The 21,028-nt window shown below is 42.2% G+C and overlaps 1 protein-coding gene across 1 annotated transcript in view; it reads right to left on the bottom strand.

Moving 5' to 3' along the window:
* Positions 1–6,963: 6,963 nt before the first annotated feature.
* LOC132829509 (CMP-N-acetylneuraminate-beta-galactosamide-alpha-2,3-sialyltransferase 4-like) overlaps positions 6,964–21,028 on the bottom strand; it is a 213,870-nt gene continuing 199,805 nt past the window's right edge. Inside the window, exons 10-11 of the mRNA XM_060846728.1 lie at positions 16,281–16,430; positions 6,964–10,092 (exon numbers count right to left, since the gene is read on the bottom strand). Coding sequence (XP_060702711.1) covers positions 10,012–10,092; positions 16,281–16,430 — 231 coding nt within the window. The 3' untranslated portion in view covers positions 6,964–10,011. The remainder of the gene's footprint in view (positions 10,093–16,280; positions 16,431–21,028) is intronic.

The following is a 21,028-nucleotide window of genomic DNA, read 5'->3' as shown; positions in this document are numbered from 1 at the left end:
GATTGATCCCCTTGGCTTGATATTAACGATAGAATAGGGTATATGCCTGATCACAAGGTTACAGATTATATTGGAGTACGAATCTACTGCTGTGGATGACCCACAGTGCCTTATGGATGCCCAATCTTGAGTTGCGAGATCTATTCATAGCCTATCCCACTTAGTACAGTGCCACACAACATGATGGAGAGTATTCTCATTGTAAAGGCAGGATTTTGTCTCCATAAGGACTTTGTGGTGGTCAGTCTGACCAATACTATCATGGACAGATACATTTGCAATTGGCAGATTATTCAGAATGACATTGAAGATGAGGTGGAGTATGTTTTCCCCTCTTGTTGGGTCTCTCACCATTTGCTGCAGTCCCAGTCCAGCAGTTATGTCCATTAAGAGCCGGCCAGCTTGATCTATGGGGCTGCTGAGCCACTTTTGCTGGTGGGCATTGAAATCCCACACCCAAAGTACATTTTGCACTGGACTGTACACCGCCATGCTGCCACTTTGCCAGGTCAGTCCTAATGATGAGACAGAACATATTCAGGGATGGTGACAGCAGTGTCTGGGACATGATAAAAGGTAATTCTGTGAGTATAACTTTGTCAGGCTGTTGCTTGACTAGTCTGTGAGACAGCTCTCCCAATATTGGCACTAGCCCCCATATGTCAGTAAGGAGAGGATTTTGCAGGGGTCACAGGGCTGCTTCTTCTGTTGTCTTTTCCAGTGCCTACGTCAATACCAGGTCGTTTGGTTTAATTTATTTGTTGAGTCGTCATGATTGACAAAACTAAATAGCTTGTGAAGCCATTTCAGAGGATATTACGAGTCAACCACCTTGCTGTGGGTCTGAAGTCTCATGAAGGCCAGACCAGGTGAGGATGGTAGATTTCCTTCTATGGAGGACATTAGTGAACCAGATGGATTTTCCCAACAATTAACAATGGTTTCACAGTAATCAGTAGATTCTTGATGCCAGATACTTTTGATTGTCATGGTAGCAATGGCTAGTTCCTGTATGCTTCGGGAACTAACCATATCTATCCTGAATAATCCTTTTTACAGCAATAAAATGATTAGAAGCCTCCTCTGACAGTGACGCATAAATTCCAAATGCAATCTACTCTGTCTTCATTACTTTGCAATTTTCCTCAGCTACTTTATCTGTTTCACTATTTTCTCAAATGGCATAAACAATTCCTCCACAACCTTTTCCTCAAAATTTGGTAGGACCTGAACAAACTTAAACATTTCCTTCCTGGATTTTAGATTGTAATTGGGAGTTTCCCTGTCACAGTCCCCTTCAGCTTCTGATATCGCCCATCATTGTCCTTGTACCATTGTCTTTTATGAAAGGAAATCTAGCACCCACGCCTGTCTGGCCTACATGTGATTTTAGCCCCACAGCAATGTGGCTGACTCTTAACTACCCTCTGGACAATTAGGGAAGGACAATAAATGTTTGCCTACCCAGCAAAATTGACATCCCTGAACGAATAAAAAGAAATCTAATCTTCTCCTTTCCATTTCCATTCCTTTTAAATTCCAATTCCCTACCCTTGCTTTTTCTTCTCTTTCTTTGCCATCTCTAGCTTCTTTTTCCCCTGATGCTGAAACTGATTGAATTCTGACTCAATGTCCTACCTGCCCACCTCCCATTCCATCTATCTGCTCCACCCTCCTCTCTGACCTATCACCATCACCTCCCCACCTTCATCTACGCAGCTACCTTCTCCCAGCCCTACCCCCCCCCCTCGTATTTATCCCTCAGCCCCCTTGATACCACCCCCCTCCACATTCCTGATGAAGAGTTAATGCTTGAAACATCGACTTTCCTGCTCCTCGGATGCTGCCTGACCAGCTGTGCTTTTCCAGACCCACACTTTCTGACTTATAGCACAATGTTGTCAGATTCTAATGTACTTAGGGCACCGGGTCTTTTCTATATGAATTTCCAAGATGGTGGCAGAGCTCCAGGCAGAAGTCATCCACTCCATTTGTTCTTTTTCTTTCTTTTCCTCTTTCTCTTCTCTCTCGTGTCTTTTTTTTTCTCTTCTCTTTCCTTTTCTACCAGTGGTTTAGAGCAAAGCAGGGATGGCCAGCTGTTCAGGAACAGGGACGGTCAGCTGGCCTGGAATAAATCAGGAGTGTGGTGACCAGAGGGCCCAGAGCAGGCTCAGCTAACAAGCCTGGAGCAGGGCGGCCAGTGGCCTCGAGTGAAGATGGCCACTTCTTGGTATCCAGTGGAGCCTGGCCAGACCATGTGGAAGTCCTTATACAAAGACAATAATGTCCATTTTTTTAGGTAAAAACAAGGACTGCAGATGCTAGAAACCAGATTCTAGATTAGAGTGATGCTGGAAAAGTACAACAGTTCAGGCGGCATCTGAGGAGCAGGAAAATCGACTTTTCGGGCAAAAGCCCTTCACCAGGAATCCTGTATTTTGCCCAAAACATCGATTTCCCTGCTCCTCGGATGCTGCCTGAACTGCTGTGCCCGTCCATCTTTTTAGCTTTATTTTCTAAACTTGTAAGTATACCATGCATAACTGTAATGTGGTGAAACATTTTCATTTGCTCTATTTTTGTATTAAGATTTGTATCAAAGTACTTTGTAGCTAAGCTGGTGCTGTGTGTTGGCGACATTGTGCACTTTCACTGTACTATTCTTTTGTAAATTCAGTACACGTGACAATAAATCTAATTTTAATTCTATATCTCCATTAAGCCCAAATGTTGTGCTAGACCTACAGTTATGCCCACCTTCTCCGCTCAGGCACATAATTCCAATCCAAGTTACCTACCAATTCAATCAGCTTGACTTTGGTGTTCATCAAGGACAGCATCTTGTGTCAACTTTTGTTTATGACAAAATATAATATTTTTCCTTATCCTTATCACTTCAGTAGTTTTAAAACTGCAAACATTTCCTTAAGTTTAAAGTCCTATCTTCTTCCATTATCAGTCAATATTGCAAAAGCAAAGGTCATCTCTTGAACAGTTTAAAAATAAACTGTGATCCACTTAAGATTGAAATGCAGAGAGTTATTTTTCTTTCTGAGGATTTTGCATCTTTGGAGCTGTTTGCTCTTTTCTCCAGAGAAGGTAGAGTCAGGGTCGTTGAGTGTTTTAAAGGTGAAAATAGATAGATTTTTGACTAAGAAATAAATCAAAGGTTAGTGAAGGTATATTGAAATGTAGAATTGTGGTCTCAATCAAATTGCCTATGATTTTATTGAATGGCAGAGACAATGGCTGAAGAGTCAATTGTTTACCGTTGTTTTTAATTCATATATCCACATCAGGAGAAACCTCAAGACATTTCATGAACATGGAAAGAGCGAAAAGATAACAGAGGAAAGTGTGTTAGAGTATTATTGTCCTATTATTGACAAAAAAGGTAAGTTACATGTGGAGGTGGACGATACAGACATAGCTCTTAATGAATTCTTAGCAGTTTCGCTTCACAACAGAAAAGCACTGTAGTTAAGGAAGACAAGTGTGTAATATTGGAAGAAAATAAAGAACGATTAGCATCTGGTCATCTCATTCCATCGCAGAACAAACAAGAATCTACCCATTTGATGTCCTCTGATTTTTCTGGCCAATCTTGGGATGGAAGATTCTTCAAAGTTCCTTCAATACAGGATTCCTCAGAATGAGAGGACAGAAGATCTTTGTAGTGCCACAACACTTGTCAGCATTAGTTGCACTGTTGTAGTGGTTAACAGGTTAAATGGGCTGAGCCTAGTGTGTTAATATGAGCTCAAGCGAATGGATAAGTGTAAGTCAGTAGAGTAGCTGCAGCAAGAGGGTAAGGGGACAGAGTGCATGAGGTAGGTGGGTAAAGGAGTAGGAAGGCAGATGGGTGTGGCAACAGGTGGGTAGGATAGTAGGTGTGTAATCTGGCTGCTGAGATATTTGTCAGGGTATGGGGAGAGTAGGTTGGCATAAAGGAGGTGACAGAGTGACAGACAGATGGAGTAGTAGGTACATGGAGGCTAGAATAACATGGTGGTAGTACAGTTGGGTATTAGATGGATAGGATGGGGATGTCAGATTGGTTTGAGTCAGGGAGGATTTGGAAATTGGGAGGGTTGGGGAAAGGTCAACTGATCATGTGGAGGAGGAGAGTCAGGACATCAGAGTGTTGGTAGGAGGGAAGTAGGAATGTCAGGGGTTGGTGGATTGGAGGTTTCTGTTGTCTCGTTAAATAGGAATTAAATCAATTGGCTAAAAGACAGAGGGCATAGGTTTAGGGTGAGGAGGAAAGGTATAAAAGAGCCGAAGGGGCAATTTTTTCATGTAGAGGGTGGTACGTGTAGGAATGAACTGCCAGAGGAAGTGGTGGAGGCTGGTACAATTGCAATATTTAACAAACATCTGGATGGGTATATGAATAGGAAGGGTTTAGAGGGATTATGGGCCAGGTACTGGCAGGTGGGACTAGATTGTGTTGGGATATCTGGTCGGCATGGACGATTTGGACTGAAGGGTCTGTTTCCGTGCTGTATATCTCTATGACTCTATGACCTGCACAGCATTTCCTGATAACTGACTAAATAAGTCAATCATATCTCTGCTAAGTCTTCGACTGTCACTTAGTGCTGTTCCTGGAGACCTGGGAAATTTTCAACCAGAAATTATAGGTTTCGTATGCAATTTCCATTGAGTCAGCAGATTGGGACTTCAAAGAAGTCTGAACTGTCTCTCTGCAATATTTTCTGTTTCTGACTGCCCAGGGATCAGAAGATTTGGTCTATATGTTGGTTAGAATAATTCAAAACAGGATGTTACCAAGTTCAGATGAAATATATGTTGGGATGCTAAGAAAAAAATGTAAGAGAACAGTGGAGGAGGCTTTGCCCATCATTTTCCAACCCTCTCGGGCTACAGAGAGGTGGAAGGATGTGAATGTTGGACCAATGTCTAAAAAGGAAGAGAAGAATTACTGACAAAAATATTTGATAACACTCTGAGCTAAAGTAGAAAGTTTGATTTATGAAGACATGGATTAGCGAAGAATGGTCAGCATGGATCTGTCAAGGGAAGAGGATGACTTAAGAACAGGAGGAAGCCAGGTGGCCCTTTGAACATGTTTTGCCATTCAATAAGATCATTGATGATCTGGTTATGGTCACAGCTCCACTTTCCTGGCTGACTCCCCCAGACCCGGGAGTATGGTGCTGGAAAAGCACAGCAGGTCAGTCTCCTGTTTATCAGATGCTGCCTGACCTGCTGTGTTTTTCCAGTGCCACATTTTTTTACTCTGACTCTCCCAGAACCCCTGACTGCTCTGTTGATCAAAACTCTGCCTAATCAGCTTTTAATAAGCTTAATGACCTAGCTTCAAATATTTTCTGGGGAAAAGAATTCTACAGATTAATGACATTCAGAAAGAAAATGTTTCCTCTCATTTCAGTCTTAAATGCTTGTCTGACTAACCTAGATGTCTTCAAACCCCACTTACCTGATTGAGAGTATGGTGGGCTCGTATAGTATCCTCATCTACCAGCTACAATACCAACACTGGCCACTAATTCCAGTGGCATTGCTGAGAGCGTTTCAGTGCTGGCACAGTGTGGACCTGACCGAATCTAGGCATCATTGTAAGGATGTGGGTGCTGTAGCATGGTCACTTTTCCCAAAGCACAGCATGAGATAGAGGGGAAATGTGGGAGAAGGTGACCTAATACTTCACTGGCCCCACTGTTGCCATGGTGCTGTTTGGCAGCTGTTGCCCTGTCATTGGTTGGCAGTTCCCAGGTTAGAGTGACCATCTTCTGAAGGGGCAGCAGCCTCAAAAACAACTCATTAGTTGTTTACCTCTTGGAAAATGTGGTCAAAGGCCCACCAAATGCCTGCCATAGAGTCACACTGACTTTGCAATTGATGTTGGGGCACCTACCAGAATGATGAGATTCAGCCCATGTGGTCACACTGCAGTGTGTTGAGGAGTTTTATGAATGTGCTAACAGCAAGGGAGAATTATAGATCCCAGTAAATACTGAATATTGGAGGCTGTGATAGAGTGCATTAAAGGATCTATGTTTCTTGATAAAGAGGGAATTAATTAGAGGGGAGAGATTTACATTGATAGAAGGAAGAGTAGGGACTTGAACAGTGATATTTTCATCAACAGGATTGTAGCCATCTGGAATTCACTTCCTGAAAGGGTGGTGGAAGCAGAAACCCTCATCACATTGGTCTATAAATGAAGTGTTGTCATTCACACGGCTATGGATCAAAGCTGGAAAATGGATAAGCCCTGAGTGACTCTTTCTGGCCAAAATGGACACAATTGGACAAGTGATTTCCTTCTGAACTCTAAATACCAAGGATTCCATGACTCTGTGGACTTGTTCCACAAACACATGCAGATTATCTGTTGCCAGGGCAACAGCTGCCAAACAGCACTATGGCAATGGTGGGGCCTGTGAAATATTAGGTCAGCTTCTCCCACATTTCCCCTGTATTTCATGCTATGCTTTGGGAAAAGTCACCATGCTACAGGACCCACATCGTTACAATGATACCTAGATTCTGTCAGGTCCAGATAGTGGGTCAAAATGCTGCTCCTGTTCATGACATGGCCAGAAATATAAAACCACTTCTTTTCCCTACAACTTGTTGGGATGGAGACTGGGTTCATGCAGCTAATCCCACAAGTGACACTGCACCCGGGTACGGACCTGACCACTCCATAGCATGGAACCAGTGCATGATAGTTTCTTCAACAGAATGCTCACCAGGACTTTTGAGGGTGACGAAAGTTGATCAGCATTTTCTCCAACACGTTCAAGATTTCTGCCATGGATTCCTATACTTCTCGATGTCACAGGAGATGTGTTTCTGTGAGTTGGCTTAAGGTCTGATCGCTAACCAAACTGTTTCCTGCCTGACAGTGTTGAGATTGTAAAATGTATCCATTGACAAACACTAGTCAAAAAGAACCAATGAGTCCCAGGCCAAACGTTTTTAATTGCCATTATAAATAATATATTCAAGTCACATTAAAGGTCCCAACTTTAACCCATTCAGCAAGAATATGCTGTGTGCATTAAAAAAGAGCTTCAACAAGGACTTCCATTGATACAGTGTCTTTAACCTATAAATACCAAGGCACTTCACAAAATTTGACATTGGTTGACAGAAAGAGATATCATGAAGAATGACTCAAGACATGGGCACCAAGGTAAGTTTTAAGGAGAGTCTCAATGAATGAGAGGTCAATTTGTTGAGGGAATCTTGCAGCTTGTGGCTGAGAAGAATCGAGATACGATCACTTTGGGTGGCAAAAGGAGTGGGGGAGAGATGAAGCATGAATTAGAGAATTGTAGTGGTCAATGGGATTGTCGAGTGGGTGGGGATTAGGCAGTCATTTCAAACATATTCCTCATCCCACTGACAGATAAATAGCCTCTAATTCATTATTTTCCCCATTGCTCACATTGAACATCTTTTGGCCTGTCTGTGAGTGAACTTGTTAATCCAGACCAATGGCAGTTTGTGCTGATGCCACTGGATTGTGCACTGACTGTGCTGTAGAAAATGCACCAAGACTGTTCACATTCAGCTCAGACGACACTGCAGTGCCAAGAGACACAGTGCTGCACCTATTGAGACCCTCTTTAAAAAAACCCATCAAATATAACAATTTATTACACTATCCAATTACTAATTTATGACTTAAGTTCAAATAGTTTGTGCAATTTGCTGCTATTTACATGGCCATGCTCCCAAGTGCAGGCCTTGGTACTTGGTTCTTGGAGATGTGTAAACTTCATTGTATTGAGCCCCAGTTGCTTGTCTTGTGCCCATTTCAAACAGGAAACCAGAGAACAATGTTCAAACCCACAAGCTACATAAAAACCTTATCACCTGATCACCTGATGAAGGAGCATCGCTCCAAAAGCTAGTGTGCTTCCAATTAAACCTGTTGGACTATAACCTGGTGTTGTGTGATTTTTAACTTTGTCCACCCTAGTCCAACACCGGCATCTCCAAATCATAAAAACCTTGGTAGAGGAAGCTGGAGGGAGATGTGTCTGTGCATTGTGTCAGACTCACTAGTACAGGAACAATGCTAACAGTGGAGTCATGTTACACAAACCAGGAGGCTCGAAAGGGGCCTTTCTTTTACTGCAAGTCACTTAGAGAACTATCTTCTTCATTGTAAACTTCAGTTATACCACAAATGGTTTGGTTAAAGTTAATTTGGATATTGAAGATTAATATAAAATTGAAGATCATAGGGCTGACAATCTTCAATTCCAGCAACTCCTACATTTGTCACTGGAGTCATCAGCAATCCTTCAGAAAAAAGTATGCCTATAGCACTTGGACGCAATTCAAATTGTAAATATTAAAAAATGTCTTAATCTGAGAAGGAAGCATTGCAAATTTTTTTCATCTATTAAAAAACATTCATGCTTGTCGATGAGGTGCTTTAACTATTGGAGTATCAGGCCTTGAGTCTTTTGACCTTGTTCCAGTTAGCAAACCTTCAAATAAAAGAACAGGGATCCCTCATATAGATCAAATCATCCGCCCAGGAGTAGAAGTCAACTGGGCTCATCTATCCTACACTATTTCATTTTCATTCATATGTTTATCCAATGACTGGTTAAATGCCCTTAAAGTTGCGGTGTCTATGACTAATGCAGGTATTGCATTTCACGCCGTACTACTCCCTGAGTAAAGAAACTATCTCTGATAGCTGTGCTATATCTATCACCCCTCAAATGAGTGAGAACCTATTCCTTCCATCTGTATGCTGCTCTTTAATGTTTACATTTTCAGTGCTCAGTGGCTACAAAATCTTCTAATTACCCAAGTCATCATTGTAACAATAGCAGCTGACATTTTTTAAGGGCCATACACTTAGTTATTTTGCTACTTGTAACCAGCTCTTGGCTGGAAATTAACAACCCGCAATCCTATTAAAATGTCTATCACCATCAAGGAACCCCTTGAAAAGGAAAAGAGACAAATTGTCTGCAATGTTGTTAAGATAAAGAGAAGGAGACAAATCAACAGTAGCAAAGAGAAACCCTTCTCCCTCACTATGTCCTAATTCCCGTACAGCTTTATCCAAACCCCCCCCACCCCCACACAACCTTCAGTACCCATTAGCATTTCCCTAGCCTATCCACCTTTCCCCATTCCCTAACTCGATGCAACTATACCTCATACCAGACCTTGTCACATTGTCCTTCAACTAATTTGACAGAAGCTGTCAATGCTCAGTGCCAGCTCCCCGACTGCATTAAAAAAGAACATGAATTCAATTGGAAACAGTGAGTCTGCCAGATTCCACTATGTGTGAGGCATCATTTACACAATACTTTTAGATCTCTCCGACTCTGCAAGATTTAGGTTTCGAATGAAGGGGATTGATGGAGGCACACTGGCCCAAAGAGTGGCCCATGGGCAGGGAAGGCTGTCTCTGCAGTGTCAACAATCCACCAGAGAGGTTTCTCCCATCCCCATTTGACCCTAACCTTGTCATTCTTTTTAATAGTTCGTTTGCCTGGCTCCTAAGGCCACCAACCTGCCTTGCCTGAGGTCACCTCATTTCTGGGTGTGACTGAGAGTTCAACTCTCTGGTTGGGCTAGCAGCAAACAGGAGACCAGCTGATGGCCTTAATTTGATGGTGGGCCACCGAGATATTGGTGTGTGACCTGGGTTTAGGAACCCCATTTTCACCTCGGTGTTAGGGTCCTGATGCCTGTGGTGAAATTAGGCCCATGATATCACAGCCTCTTTAATCACACTGTGTTGAAATGGCACAGTCCCTCCTTCCAATAGTATTTCACCAGTTCACTGCAGACAGAGAATGTTGCACTTAATCACCAGGTCAAGCCAGAAACTAACGTTGTGGCTTAGCAGGGAGGAAAATGGTCATCGAGTGGAGGGATTCTTAATATATACAAGGATCAAGCACAGATAAAAGTAGATAGCTGACAGATATTTTGAAGTAAACCATCTCAATAATGTAAAGATGGTTGTGATGATTAAGTGAGGTATTTGATCACTCCAGCATTCTTAAGCGTCTTCAAAAACAGGTGTTCATGGGTGACATTGTGCACAGTGTTCTGAAAAGAAAGTCACAAGATGAAAATACATGTGATTAGTTGCAAATCTGCTGTTAGGAATAAAAGGCAATAGAGTCTAGATAAAGAGAGGGAGACAATTGTAATCGAAGGAATACTTTGCCAAACTCCCCCTTGTGACAGAAAAATGCAACTTTACAATCACCTCATCTCAAGTATTATCAGAGAGCTCAAGCACCACATTTTGGGAAGAATGTGAAGGTGAAGAAGGCTGAAGAGGAGCTTTCCAAAAAGCTGTCAGGAATGAAGGAGGCACGTGGAGAGACTGGATAAACAGGGTTTGTTCTTGAGCATGTTGAGAGGAGATTGCATGGAATTGTCCAAAATTATGAGGCTTGTTAACTTCAAAGAAAGACAGTCCTTTTCCACGAGTGAGGTGGATCAGTAACCAGAGGACATAGAGTTAAGTTCAGAAACAAAAGCTTTAAAGGAAAGATGAGGAAAATTTTCTGTCCACTTTTAATTATTATATTTGGGATTGGACTGCACTGAGATGTGATGGAAACAAATCAAAAGGGAGCAATTTGATATTTCAAAACAAACTGAATAGATAAGGGAAATGGAAAAAAATACGCAAGGATAGAGATAATTGTAGCAAAATGGAGCTGATTGCATCACTCTGAGGACATAGGTTTAAGGTGAGAGGGGAAAGATTTAGACCATAAGACCATAAGATACAGGAGTGGAAGTAAGGCCATTTGGCCCATCAAGTCCACTCCGCCATTCAATCATGGCTGATGGGCATTTCAACTCCACTTACCCACATTCTCCCCATAGCCCTTAATTCCTTGTGACATCAAGAATTTATCAATCTCTGCCTTGAAGACATTTAGCGTCCCAGCCTCCACTGCACGCTGCGCCAATGAATTCCACAGGCCCACCACTCTCTGGCTGAAGAAATGTCTCGCATTTCTGTTTTGAATTGACCCCCTCTAATTCTAAGGCTGTGTCCACGGGTCCTAGTCTCCTCACCTAACGGAAACAATTTCCTAGCATCCACCCTTTCCAAGCCATGTATTATCTTGTATGTTTCTATTAGATCTCCCCTTAATCGTCTAAATGAATACAATCCCAGGATCCTCAGCCGCTCCTCATATGTTAGACCTACCATTCCAGGGATCATCCGTGTGAATCTCCGCTGGACATGCTCCAGTGCCGGTATGTCCTTCTTCAGGTGTGGGGACTAAAACTGGACACAGTACTCCAAATGGGGCCTAACCAGAGCTTTATAAAGTCTCAGTAGCACAACTGTGCTTTTATATTCCAACCCTCTTGAGATAAATGACAACGTTGCATTCGCTTTCTTAATCACGGACTCAACCTGCATGTTTACCTTTACAGAATCCTTGACTAGCACTCCCAGGTCCCTTTGTACTTTGGCTTTATGACTTTTCTCACCATTTAAAAAGTAGTCCATGCTTGTATTTTTTTTTCCAAAGTGCAATACCTCGCATTTGCTCACATGGAATTCCATCAGCCATTTCCTGGACCACTCTCCCAAACTGTCTAGATCCTTCTGCAGCTTACCCACTTTCTCAGTATTACCTGCCTGTCCACCTAACTTCGTATCATAGGCAAACTTCACTAGAATGTCCCCAGTCCCTTCATCCAGATCATTAATATATAATGTGAACAGCTGTGGCCCCAACACTGAACCCTGCGGGACACCGCTTGTCACCGGCTGCCATTCTGAAAAAGAACCTTTTTTTCCAAACTCTCTGCCTTCTGTCAGACAGCCAATCCTCAATCCATACCAGTAGCTCACCTCAAACACCATGGGCCCTCACCTTGCTCAGCAGCCTCCTGTGTGGCACCTTATCAAAGGCCTTTTGGAAGTCTAGATAGACCACATCCACTGGGTTTCCCTGGTCTAACCTACTTGTCACCTCTTCAAAGAATTCCAACAGTTTTGTCAGGCATGACCTCCCCTTACTAAATCCATGTTGACTTGTTCTAATCCGACCCTGTTCTTCCAAGAATTTAGAAACCTCATCCTTATTGATGGATTCTAGAATTTTACCAACAACCGAGGTTAGGCTAATTGGCCTATAATTTTCCATCTTTTGTCTTGATCCTTTCTTGAACAAGGGGGTTACAACAGTGATCTTCCAATCATCTGGGACTTTCTCTGATTCCAGTGACTTTTGAAAGATCTCAACCAATGCCTCCGTTATTTCCTCAGCCACCTCCCTCAGAACTCTAGGATGTAGCCCATCGGGAGCAGGAGATTTATCAATTTTAAGACCTTTCAGCTTTTCTAGCACTTTCTCTTTTGTAATGGCAACCATACTCAATTCAGCCACCTGACTCCCTTTAATTGTTGGGATATTACTCATGTCTTTCACTGTGAAGATTGACGCAAAGTACTTATTAAGTTCTCCAGCCATTTCCTTATCTCCCATCACTAGCCTTCCAGCATCAGTTTGAAGTGGCCCAATGTCTACTTTTGCCTGTAGTTGTTTCTTATGTATTGAAAGAAACTTTTACTATCATTTCTAATATTACTGGCTAGCCTACCTTCATATTTGATCCTCTCCTTCCTTATTTCTCTCTTTGTTATCCTCTGTTTGTTTTTGTAGTCTTCACAATCTTCTGATTTCCCAGTGCTCTTGGCCACTTTATAGGATCTCTCTTTTTCTTTAATACATTTCCTGACTTCCTTTGTCAGCCACGGCTGTCTAATCCCTCCCCAGATAATCTTTCTTTTCTTGGGGATGAACCTTGGTACAGTGTCCTCAATTATACCCACAAACTCCCATTTAAATGGGACGGAAGAGGTAACTTTTTCACACAGAGGGTAGTGCATGTATGGAATGAGCTGCTAAGGGAAGTGGTAAAGGCTGGTACAATTAGAACATTTAAAAGACATCTGGATGTGTATGTGAATAAGAAGGGTTAGAAGGATATGGGACTAGATTAATTTAGGATATCTGGTCAGCATGGACGAGTTGGACCGAAGGGTCCGTTTCTGTGCTATACATCTCTATGCTTGTGGCTATGGGGCTCTTTTAGTTGCACAGCATTGTCACTGATTCTCACTATCTGCTGTTTTACCTATTCTCCGTGTTATGTTTTTCTAGGTGTACTTGGAATGTTTATACCTTATAAAATATATAGGTTCAATTTTCCTTCTGGCATAAAATTCGTCTCAAAACTTTTTTCTGAATCTTCCTGGTTTCTGCTTTTGGCAAAAAAATTGGATAACTTTCTGTGAAACCAGAAATGTGCTTGTGGGCTAATCAACTGATTTTGTTAATTTTGTTTGTCAAGAAATGCCTTTCAGTGTGGACTCTGGAGAAACTTACCCTACTTCTTCAAAGTAAGGTGATTGCAGTTTTACCAGCTGGTATCTCTTGTGGCACAGCATTATTTCAGTACTCTGTTAAACCAGCAGCTAGAGAATGTGCTTAGGTTTCTGAATTGGACTCAAAGACACAATTACCCAGAATTACCCAGTAAGAAGAATTACCCAGTAAGCACTCAGCTAGCTATGGGCACACATCCCTTGAGCAAAGCCAGTAAATTGAAAATCACCTGGAAATGGGATGAAAATAGTTGGGTGCCTGTTTTTAACTTGTGATGGACCAAATGTCCTTTTTCAATGCTGTAGACCTCTATAACTCTAGGAGTGTATCTGTGTCACTGTTCACTAAGAGCTGAACTGGATTGACTCCTGGAGAAATAATATTAGATTTGAAATATTAAATCTGTCCCTCACAGCTGCTAGACCATTTGACTTTCTCTGGCATTTTCTGGTTTTATTTGAGGTTTCCAGCAAGTGTAGTGTCTTACTTTTATTTGAATGTTTAATTCACTGTGACTTTTCTTCCAGGTGTGCCCATCTCAACAAAGTTCTCCTCTTCTCTCTGATTGGATTTCCGTTTTTTTAATCCCTTGGCTTGTTTACTTTCACTGGTTTCCATTTCTCTCCCAGTGTTTCACAAGGTGTTTGCTAAAGTTAGTTTTCACAGCCACATCTCCATCCTCAGAGACTGTTTCCAGCTCCTCATAATCCAGTTCTGAGAAAGAATCAAATTGAGCTGCACAGATGCTGTCAGACCCTCTGTGTTGTAGTAACAATGTCAGCCAGATGGGCCTCACAGAATGTAAGTTCCCTGTTTGGGATTGTTAATCTGGTCCAATCAGGGAGCCCTGGCTGACAATGACGAACAGAAATGTTTCACACAGCATTGCCCTTTGATGTGAAGGGCACTCCTTGTCACTGGCCACTCAGGTGTTTCCTTTCTTCCTGGTGGTGGAAACTGAATAAAGATTTGTGCACATTGTGTCTTCCATTGTGTCTCACACCTGCACACACACAACATGGGTGCTGGGGGAAAAAAAAAAGCACTACCACAGTTAGGCGGTAGTGTGGGGGTTAAAATAAACCAGAAATGTTGGAGGGTGCTGCACGCAGTGGTCCTCTGAAACTGCAGTGGTTTACGAACTCCCAGCCCAACTGCTTGTTTTGTGGCACTGTGGAGTCCGTGGACCATGTGTATATTGAGTGTGGGGTTTGCATTCCCTTTTTGATTTTGCTTTTGGTTGCACTTCAGTCCCACGCTCCTGATCTTTGGGCACTCGGTACAGAGGAGGGAGGGCAGGTCTGAAGACCTCCTTGTGGGTCTGCTCCTGGGCCTGGCCAAACTGGCCATAAACAGGTCCAGGCAGCGGGCCGTGGAGGGGGTCGTTAGGGCCGACTGCCTGATTCTCTTTCCGTGGTTACGTTAGAGCCTGGGTGTCTCTGGAGAAGGAACATGCAGTCTCCACCAACACCCTGGAGTTGTTCAGGGAGAGGTGGGTGCCACAGGGAGTGGAGTGCATTATTTCCCCCTCCAACTCTATTTTGATTTAATCCCTGCTGTCCCCTTCACTGTTTGATCACACAGCATTGCCCTTTGATGTGAAGGGCACTGCTTGTCACTGGCCACTCGGATGTTTCCTTTCTTCCTGGTGATGGAAACTGAATAAAGATTCATGCACCTTGTGTCTTTCACTGTGTCTCACACCTGCATACACAAAACATGGGTGCTGGGGAAAAAATAAGCACTACCGCAGTTAGGCGGTAGTGTGGGGGTTTAATAAAAACAAACAGGAGGAAAAAAAAGAAATAAAGAAAAAAATGAACATAAATGTCAGCTATCCTGTTTGCTCTGAAACCTGGCTCTGAGGGAGTTAGATCAGTATCATGGACTCTTCACCTTGCAGTAAAAAGTGAGATGGTGATGGGATACTAGTCTCTGTGGAGTTATTTCATTCTGAAATTTTCTTTCTGTTTTTATTATGAACTGAGACTGGACTGACCATAATCATCGAAGACTCCCTTCAGTAATTGTCTGGTGATTCAAACCCATTCTGTGGACTGAAAGGGGATTTTATAGATATGCATTCAGAAGACAGTAGTTTAGGAGAAATGTTTTGCATTAAGAAGCATCTCATTGTGGACCATTTTTTCACAAAAACTATAGGGTAGAATTTATGTAGGACTTCATCAATCATTCAATTGGAACTTCAATGGGCAATTGACAGCATCCTCAGAGAAATGGTGTAAATGTCTGCCTAAAGGTTTTTCCAATCATTTTTTAAGGTGAAGTGACTGTCAAAGTATTGACAAAGACATCCAATACCAGATCAGCTGCAGCAGTTCACCCTTCCACAAATTATGAGAGTGGGTGCTTAACAACAAAGTCCTCAGCAAGCCAATGAAAGTCACAATGGACAGTTTCTGCTACAACACTCCAGCACAACAGTGTATCTTGGACGTGTATGAGCGACGCTCTAGAGAAATTCCACCAGACATTTCTCTGCCACATTCTCCAGGTGAAATGGGAGGACAGTTAAGCAAACACTAATCTCCTTCCTGGGGCTAGGTCCACAGTGTTGGCAAACCTCCTGCAAATTAATCTTGGGACTGGGCACTGACTAGAAAGCTGGAAAACATTGCCCCTGCTTGCCTCAACTATAAAATGACTAAAATACTTGTGGAGAAGAACGAAAATGATAAAACGCTCACCCTAGAGTTCTCCTTGAAGTGCAGCAGCACGACATTAATGACTGAAAGGAACATGTTATCAATCATTCTGAACAGTGATGACTTGTGCATCAAACTGTCTTTCCCACTCCACAAGATGGAACATGGAATCAGGGGAGTGTTTCCATCAGATACTTACTGACATATGTTTCATACTCAGCTGATCAAAGTAATGAATCCTCCCATTTTTTTGATTCAATGGATAACCAAATCCAGCAACATCAATTTCATCACAATAGTTCAGGCCCAACGTGACAGCTAAGAACCCAGTGGTTGGACGATTTCCTCTCTGTGGATGCAGAAACAACGTTATGTTGATATATCTAACCAACCATCAATAGAGTAAAAACATGACAGAGAATGAGGGAGAGGGACATTAGAGTAGACCAAATGGAAAGAGGGTAATTTCAGCTGATAAAATGAGTATAAGAGACATAGATGGTGACTGAATGGTCATTTAGAAATGATAATGAGATAATTGAAATGAAAAACCTTTAATATAGAACACAGGTCAAGGACACTGGGACAGAATACAAAAAAATACCAATCAGCATTAAGCGAATAAGGGAGGGAGATTGCAGATTTCAGGGTTTGAGCATGTGAAGAGATCATAGTTTTGAGGTTCTGGGGAAGAACAAGCAGAAAACAATGAGTTTTGACTTTAAGGCAATGTGGATACTGGGAGAAAGAAGATAATGAAAGATAACTATTTTTATACTTGAGAGAAGATTTCTGATGAGCAATGATTCAGAGAGAGAGATTAAGACTCATGGTACGTGATTCGTATTGAAATTTTAGATATACATCTGTGTTCGTTTATTTGTCTTGAGATATGGTTAACACTACCAAGGCAACATTTACTGTCCATTCCTGAGGTGATTTATGAGTCAACCACACAGTGTATGACTGGAATTATGTGTATGTCACAACAGGCAGGAGTGGCAGAATTCCTCCCCCCTCCAACGATATGTGAACAACCCATGAGCTTTCATACACATTTACTCTGGTGCTAGCCACAAATGACTAGACTTAATGCATTCAATTTCACAACTGGCCATGGTGAGAATTGAACCTACCCTCCAAAGTGTAACCCACCAACACCCATTCTCCTATCCTATTACTCTACATCTCCCCCTGACTAATGCATCTAACCTACACATTCCTGAACACAGTGGGCAGTTTGGCGTGGCCGGTTCACCTGGCCTGCGCATCTTTGGGTTGCGGGGGGAGGCCGGGGTGCCCAGGGGAAACCCACACAGACATGGGAGAGCATGTGCAGGCTCCACTCGGAGAGTCGCTCGGGGCTGGAGTCGGGCCCGGGTCCCTCGCGCTGTGGGGCAGCAGTGCTAGCCACTGTGTCCACACTTGCTGGGCTGGAGGCTGACAGGTGACCTTATAGGGGTTTATAATACCATGAGGGTCATGGATAGGTTAAATAACCAATGCCTTTTCCCCAAGATGGGGGTGGTCCAAAACTAGAGGCCAAAGGTTTAAGGTGAGAGGGGAAAGATAGAAAAGAAACCTAAAGGGGCAATGTCTTCACACAGAGGATGGTGCGTGTATGGACTGAGCTGTCAGAGGAAGTGGTAGAGGCTGGTACAATGACAATGTTTAAAAGGCATCGGGATGTGTACATGAATATGTGGGTTCACAGGGATATGGGCCAAATGTTGGCCAATGGAAGGGATTAATTTAGGATATCTGGTTGGCATGGACAGGTTGGACTGAAGGATCTGTTTCCGTGCTGTACAGCTTGAGGTACAGGGAAAAGTATTGTATTGCGTGCTAACCAGAACAAAGGGACCCATTTCCCTCTGACTAATGTATCCAACACTATGGGCAATTGAGTATGTGATGCCAGATTAAAGAACTGAGCCAACTTGCCCAGGCAGCATCAGAGGGAGCGTTCGCATGGGATATAATAAACAAGGAAGAACATGCATTTTAACCAGAGCTATTCTACCCAACCAAGATTTTGTTAGAGCCTCCCAACACTGAAGGTCCTGACTTATCTTCTCCAGCAGCTGCACAAAATTAGCTTGATATAATTGATCAAAGGCTGGAGTAATAAAAATTGCAGGAAACTTCCCTGTGACCACCCAATCGGATTCCACCCTCAAGATCGCGTAGAGGAGTACTTTTTTTTAAATTACCAGAAAGTCAAACTTTAAGCACTCGATAAGGGGTGGGATGGAATGTGTCCGGGGTAGCATTTGTTCCTATGACGTGTTCACTTTGACTGGAATTAAGTGGGTGATCGCAGAAAGGAAATAGCTCAAGCAATTTGACTTCGAGTTGGTTCCTGAAGTTTGTTGACTCACTATCTGCTACAGAATCTGAACACAATGCCAGGTTCCATTTGAATCAACACTTGCGTTTGCCCACAAGTGTTTGAGCAAGTTAAAGTTGGAAAGGCGATGGCTCGCTTGGCTTCTGGTCATAGCAGCATTTTGAGAAAGCTGATGGAGTTTGTGAAAAAAAAATCAGAGGAGGTGAAGCACCTGCGAAAATAATAGCAGCAAAAAGATCAGCAGATAAATAGATCAAAGTTAGGAGCATAATAAACTTCCGTGACGCAAATGCAGATCACGCCATTAAAGATGTATTTTATTTTGTTTAGGTTCCATCAATAATGTCAAACCTGCTGGTAAGTAAACAAGACAAACTCACACAGAAGCTACACTCCACCAGAGAAAGTTAAAAATCAGGTTATAGTCCAACAAGTTTATTTGGAAGCACTAGCTTTCAGAGCGATGCCGTTTCAATCCAACACCAGATCATGTACACCAGAGAAGATAAGGTTTTGAAGACACAGACAGTTATTTAGAAGGCAAGTAATTTGTTTTTAAAGAAAAGGAAAAATTAAGCAATCTTGCTTATAGGGAAGTTGTTTCTGTATTTCACTGGGACAATGAATCATTTCTGTTTTGATTTCTTTGAGTACAACTCGCTGGACTAAATATCAAAAACAGAAATTGCTGGAAAATTTCAGCAGGTTTGGCAGCACCCGTGGGGGGAAATCAGATTTCCAGCATCAGCAGTTCTTTCATTTCTTTTTCACCGAAAAAACCTGCTAACCCTCTGTGGTCTGGTCTTGTATGTGTATTTATTCCATATTTGTTCGATGTTGTCTTGTACGAATTTATGTTGTGGTTTATATTATGAGACTTAAAATCTGCTTAAATTTTAACAAGCTGCTCCCTCAGAGTTTGAGGTCTGGAGAAACACTTCTCTCTGTGCGTCTAGAATTGAAAGGGAGGTTGAGCAGTTAATCAACAATAAGAAGAAGAATTCATATTTCCAGGACGATTGGGGGATTGAAAACGTGATGTGCTTGTAGAGTATGGCTGACATTTCAAACACGTGAAAAATTAAGTGGCAAGTCTTAGGTAGAGTATAAAGTGTCAAAATTTTATGATTTTCCAGACAACAATGTAAACTGATTAAACTATCAGGGAACGACGTAATTCGTTAACGAGCAGCATTTCAAAGGCTGACCAGGTTTTCGTTTTCGAGATTAAAGTTTTGTTTCTGTATTTCACGTAATGTTGTAACTTCGTATAATAGTCATACCAAACCAATTTAAAGAACGTGGGATTAGGACAAAGTGCAATTTATTTCATTTGAAGAGGGAAGAATTTTAGTTAAATTGTTAAATTCGGAACTCCTCAGGTTGAATGGTTAAATTTGGCATTTCGTTTCTGATCAGAGTCAATTTTTCAAATATTATTTTAACACCAGTGAACCTTCCAACACCAGATAATGGAAGTTTGCTCGAGAACATGTTTATTAGTGGGAATTGGTGATTGGGTGGTAAATAAGGAATGGTGGGAGAGTAATTTTCTGAGATAAAACCTATCTGAAGAAATGTTGTAAAATCTGAGGAAACTGAAATCAAAGAGGTGAGACCCAGAAGAAACCACTCCAGAGTTTTCAAATTGGTGGATAACTATTTGCTTCTTTAGGGCAACTAGGGGCGAGCAAGGAATACGGACCCTGTTAGTGGTCTCACATCCCATAAAGGAATAACAAGTGGATTCGTGGATTTGTAAAATTCCCCTAGGGTGCCCCACTGCTTGAAGATCTTTTGACAGTTTCAGAATTTTCTTTGAAAAGGATTTGCGGGAGTTGCTCAGAAAATTACAATGGTCTACCTCAATGATTTGATTACTAGTGTAAGATCAGGGTAACACATGTTAAAATGCAGATTGTGAAGTGAAAATGATTTAAGATATGGTCGCTAATTCTTCAGGAAGTTTTAACGAAAGGCTTGTCTTTATATAAAAAAAATCACTCAATCTGACTGTTTAGCGTGGTCCAGATATCAGTATGCAGCGTGGTGTTTTTTTTTAGTTTTAACAATCTGTCTGTCGTCTGTCAGGAAGAAAGGAAATGTTGATTACTGTAGAAGACTGAAAACTCCGAACAGAAGAGGATTACACCACATGCTGCTACAAATCATCTGACTGTGAACTCGTAAAGACTGAAGGTGCCAGATTTCTCCCCTTAGAGAGATAGAGGTGACTGGTGGCATTTTTACCTAAAGTTCACAACATCTCAAGGCGACTGACCGCTTTGAGAAGGCAGGACCTTCAATGTGACCTTCGCTAGTAGTGGAAGTGAACCTGCAATGCTCGAGGTCCTCTGCATTGCTGTAGACAGACCTGTGAGAGAAGGTGTTCCAGGATATTGACCCAGCGACACTGAAGGAACAGGGACATATTTCAAATAGTTCCTGTGTATCAGACTGTTTCTGTTTCCCTTTTGAATGTAATAAACATTAATGTTCTTTTAATAAAAGCATATTGGCAGGATCTTGAGAGGCTGAACAGGCGAAGACTGGTTTCCCTGGAGCGTCGGAGGCTGAGGAGTGACGTTATAGAGGTT

The sequence above is a fragment of the Hemiscyllium ocellatum genome, chromosome 29 (assembly GCF_020745735.1).
Source record: "Hemiscyllium ocellatum isolate sHemOce1 chromosome 29, sHemOce1.pat.X.cur, whole genome shotgun sequence".
Lineage (NCBI taxonomy): Eukaryota > Metazoa > Chordata > Chondrichthyes > Orectolobiformes > Hemiscylliidae > Hemiscyllium > Hemiscyllium ocellatum.
The sequence above is the reverse complement of the archived record's forward strand: the minus strand, read 5'-3'. Positions and strand labels throughout refer to the sequence as shown.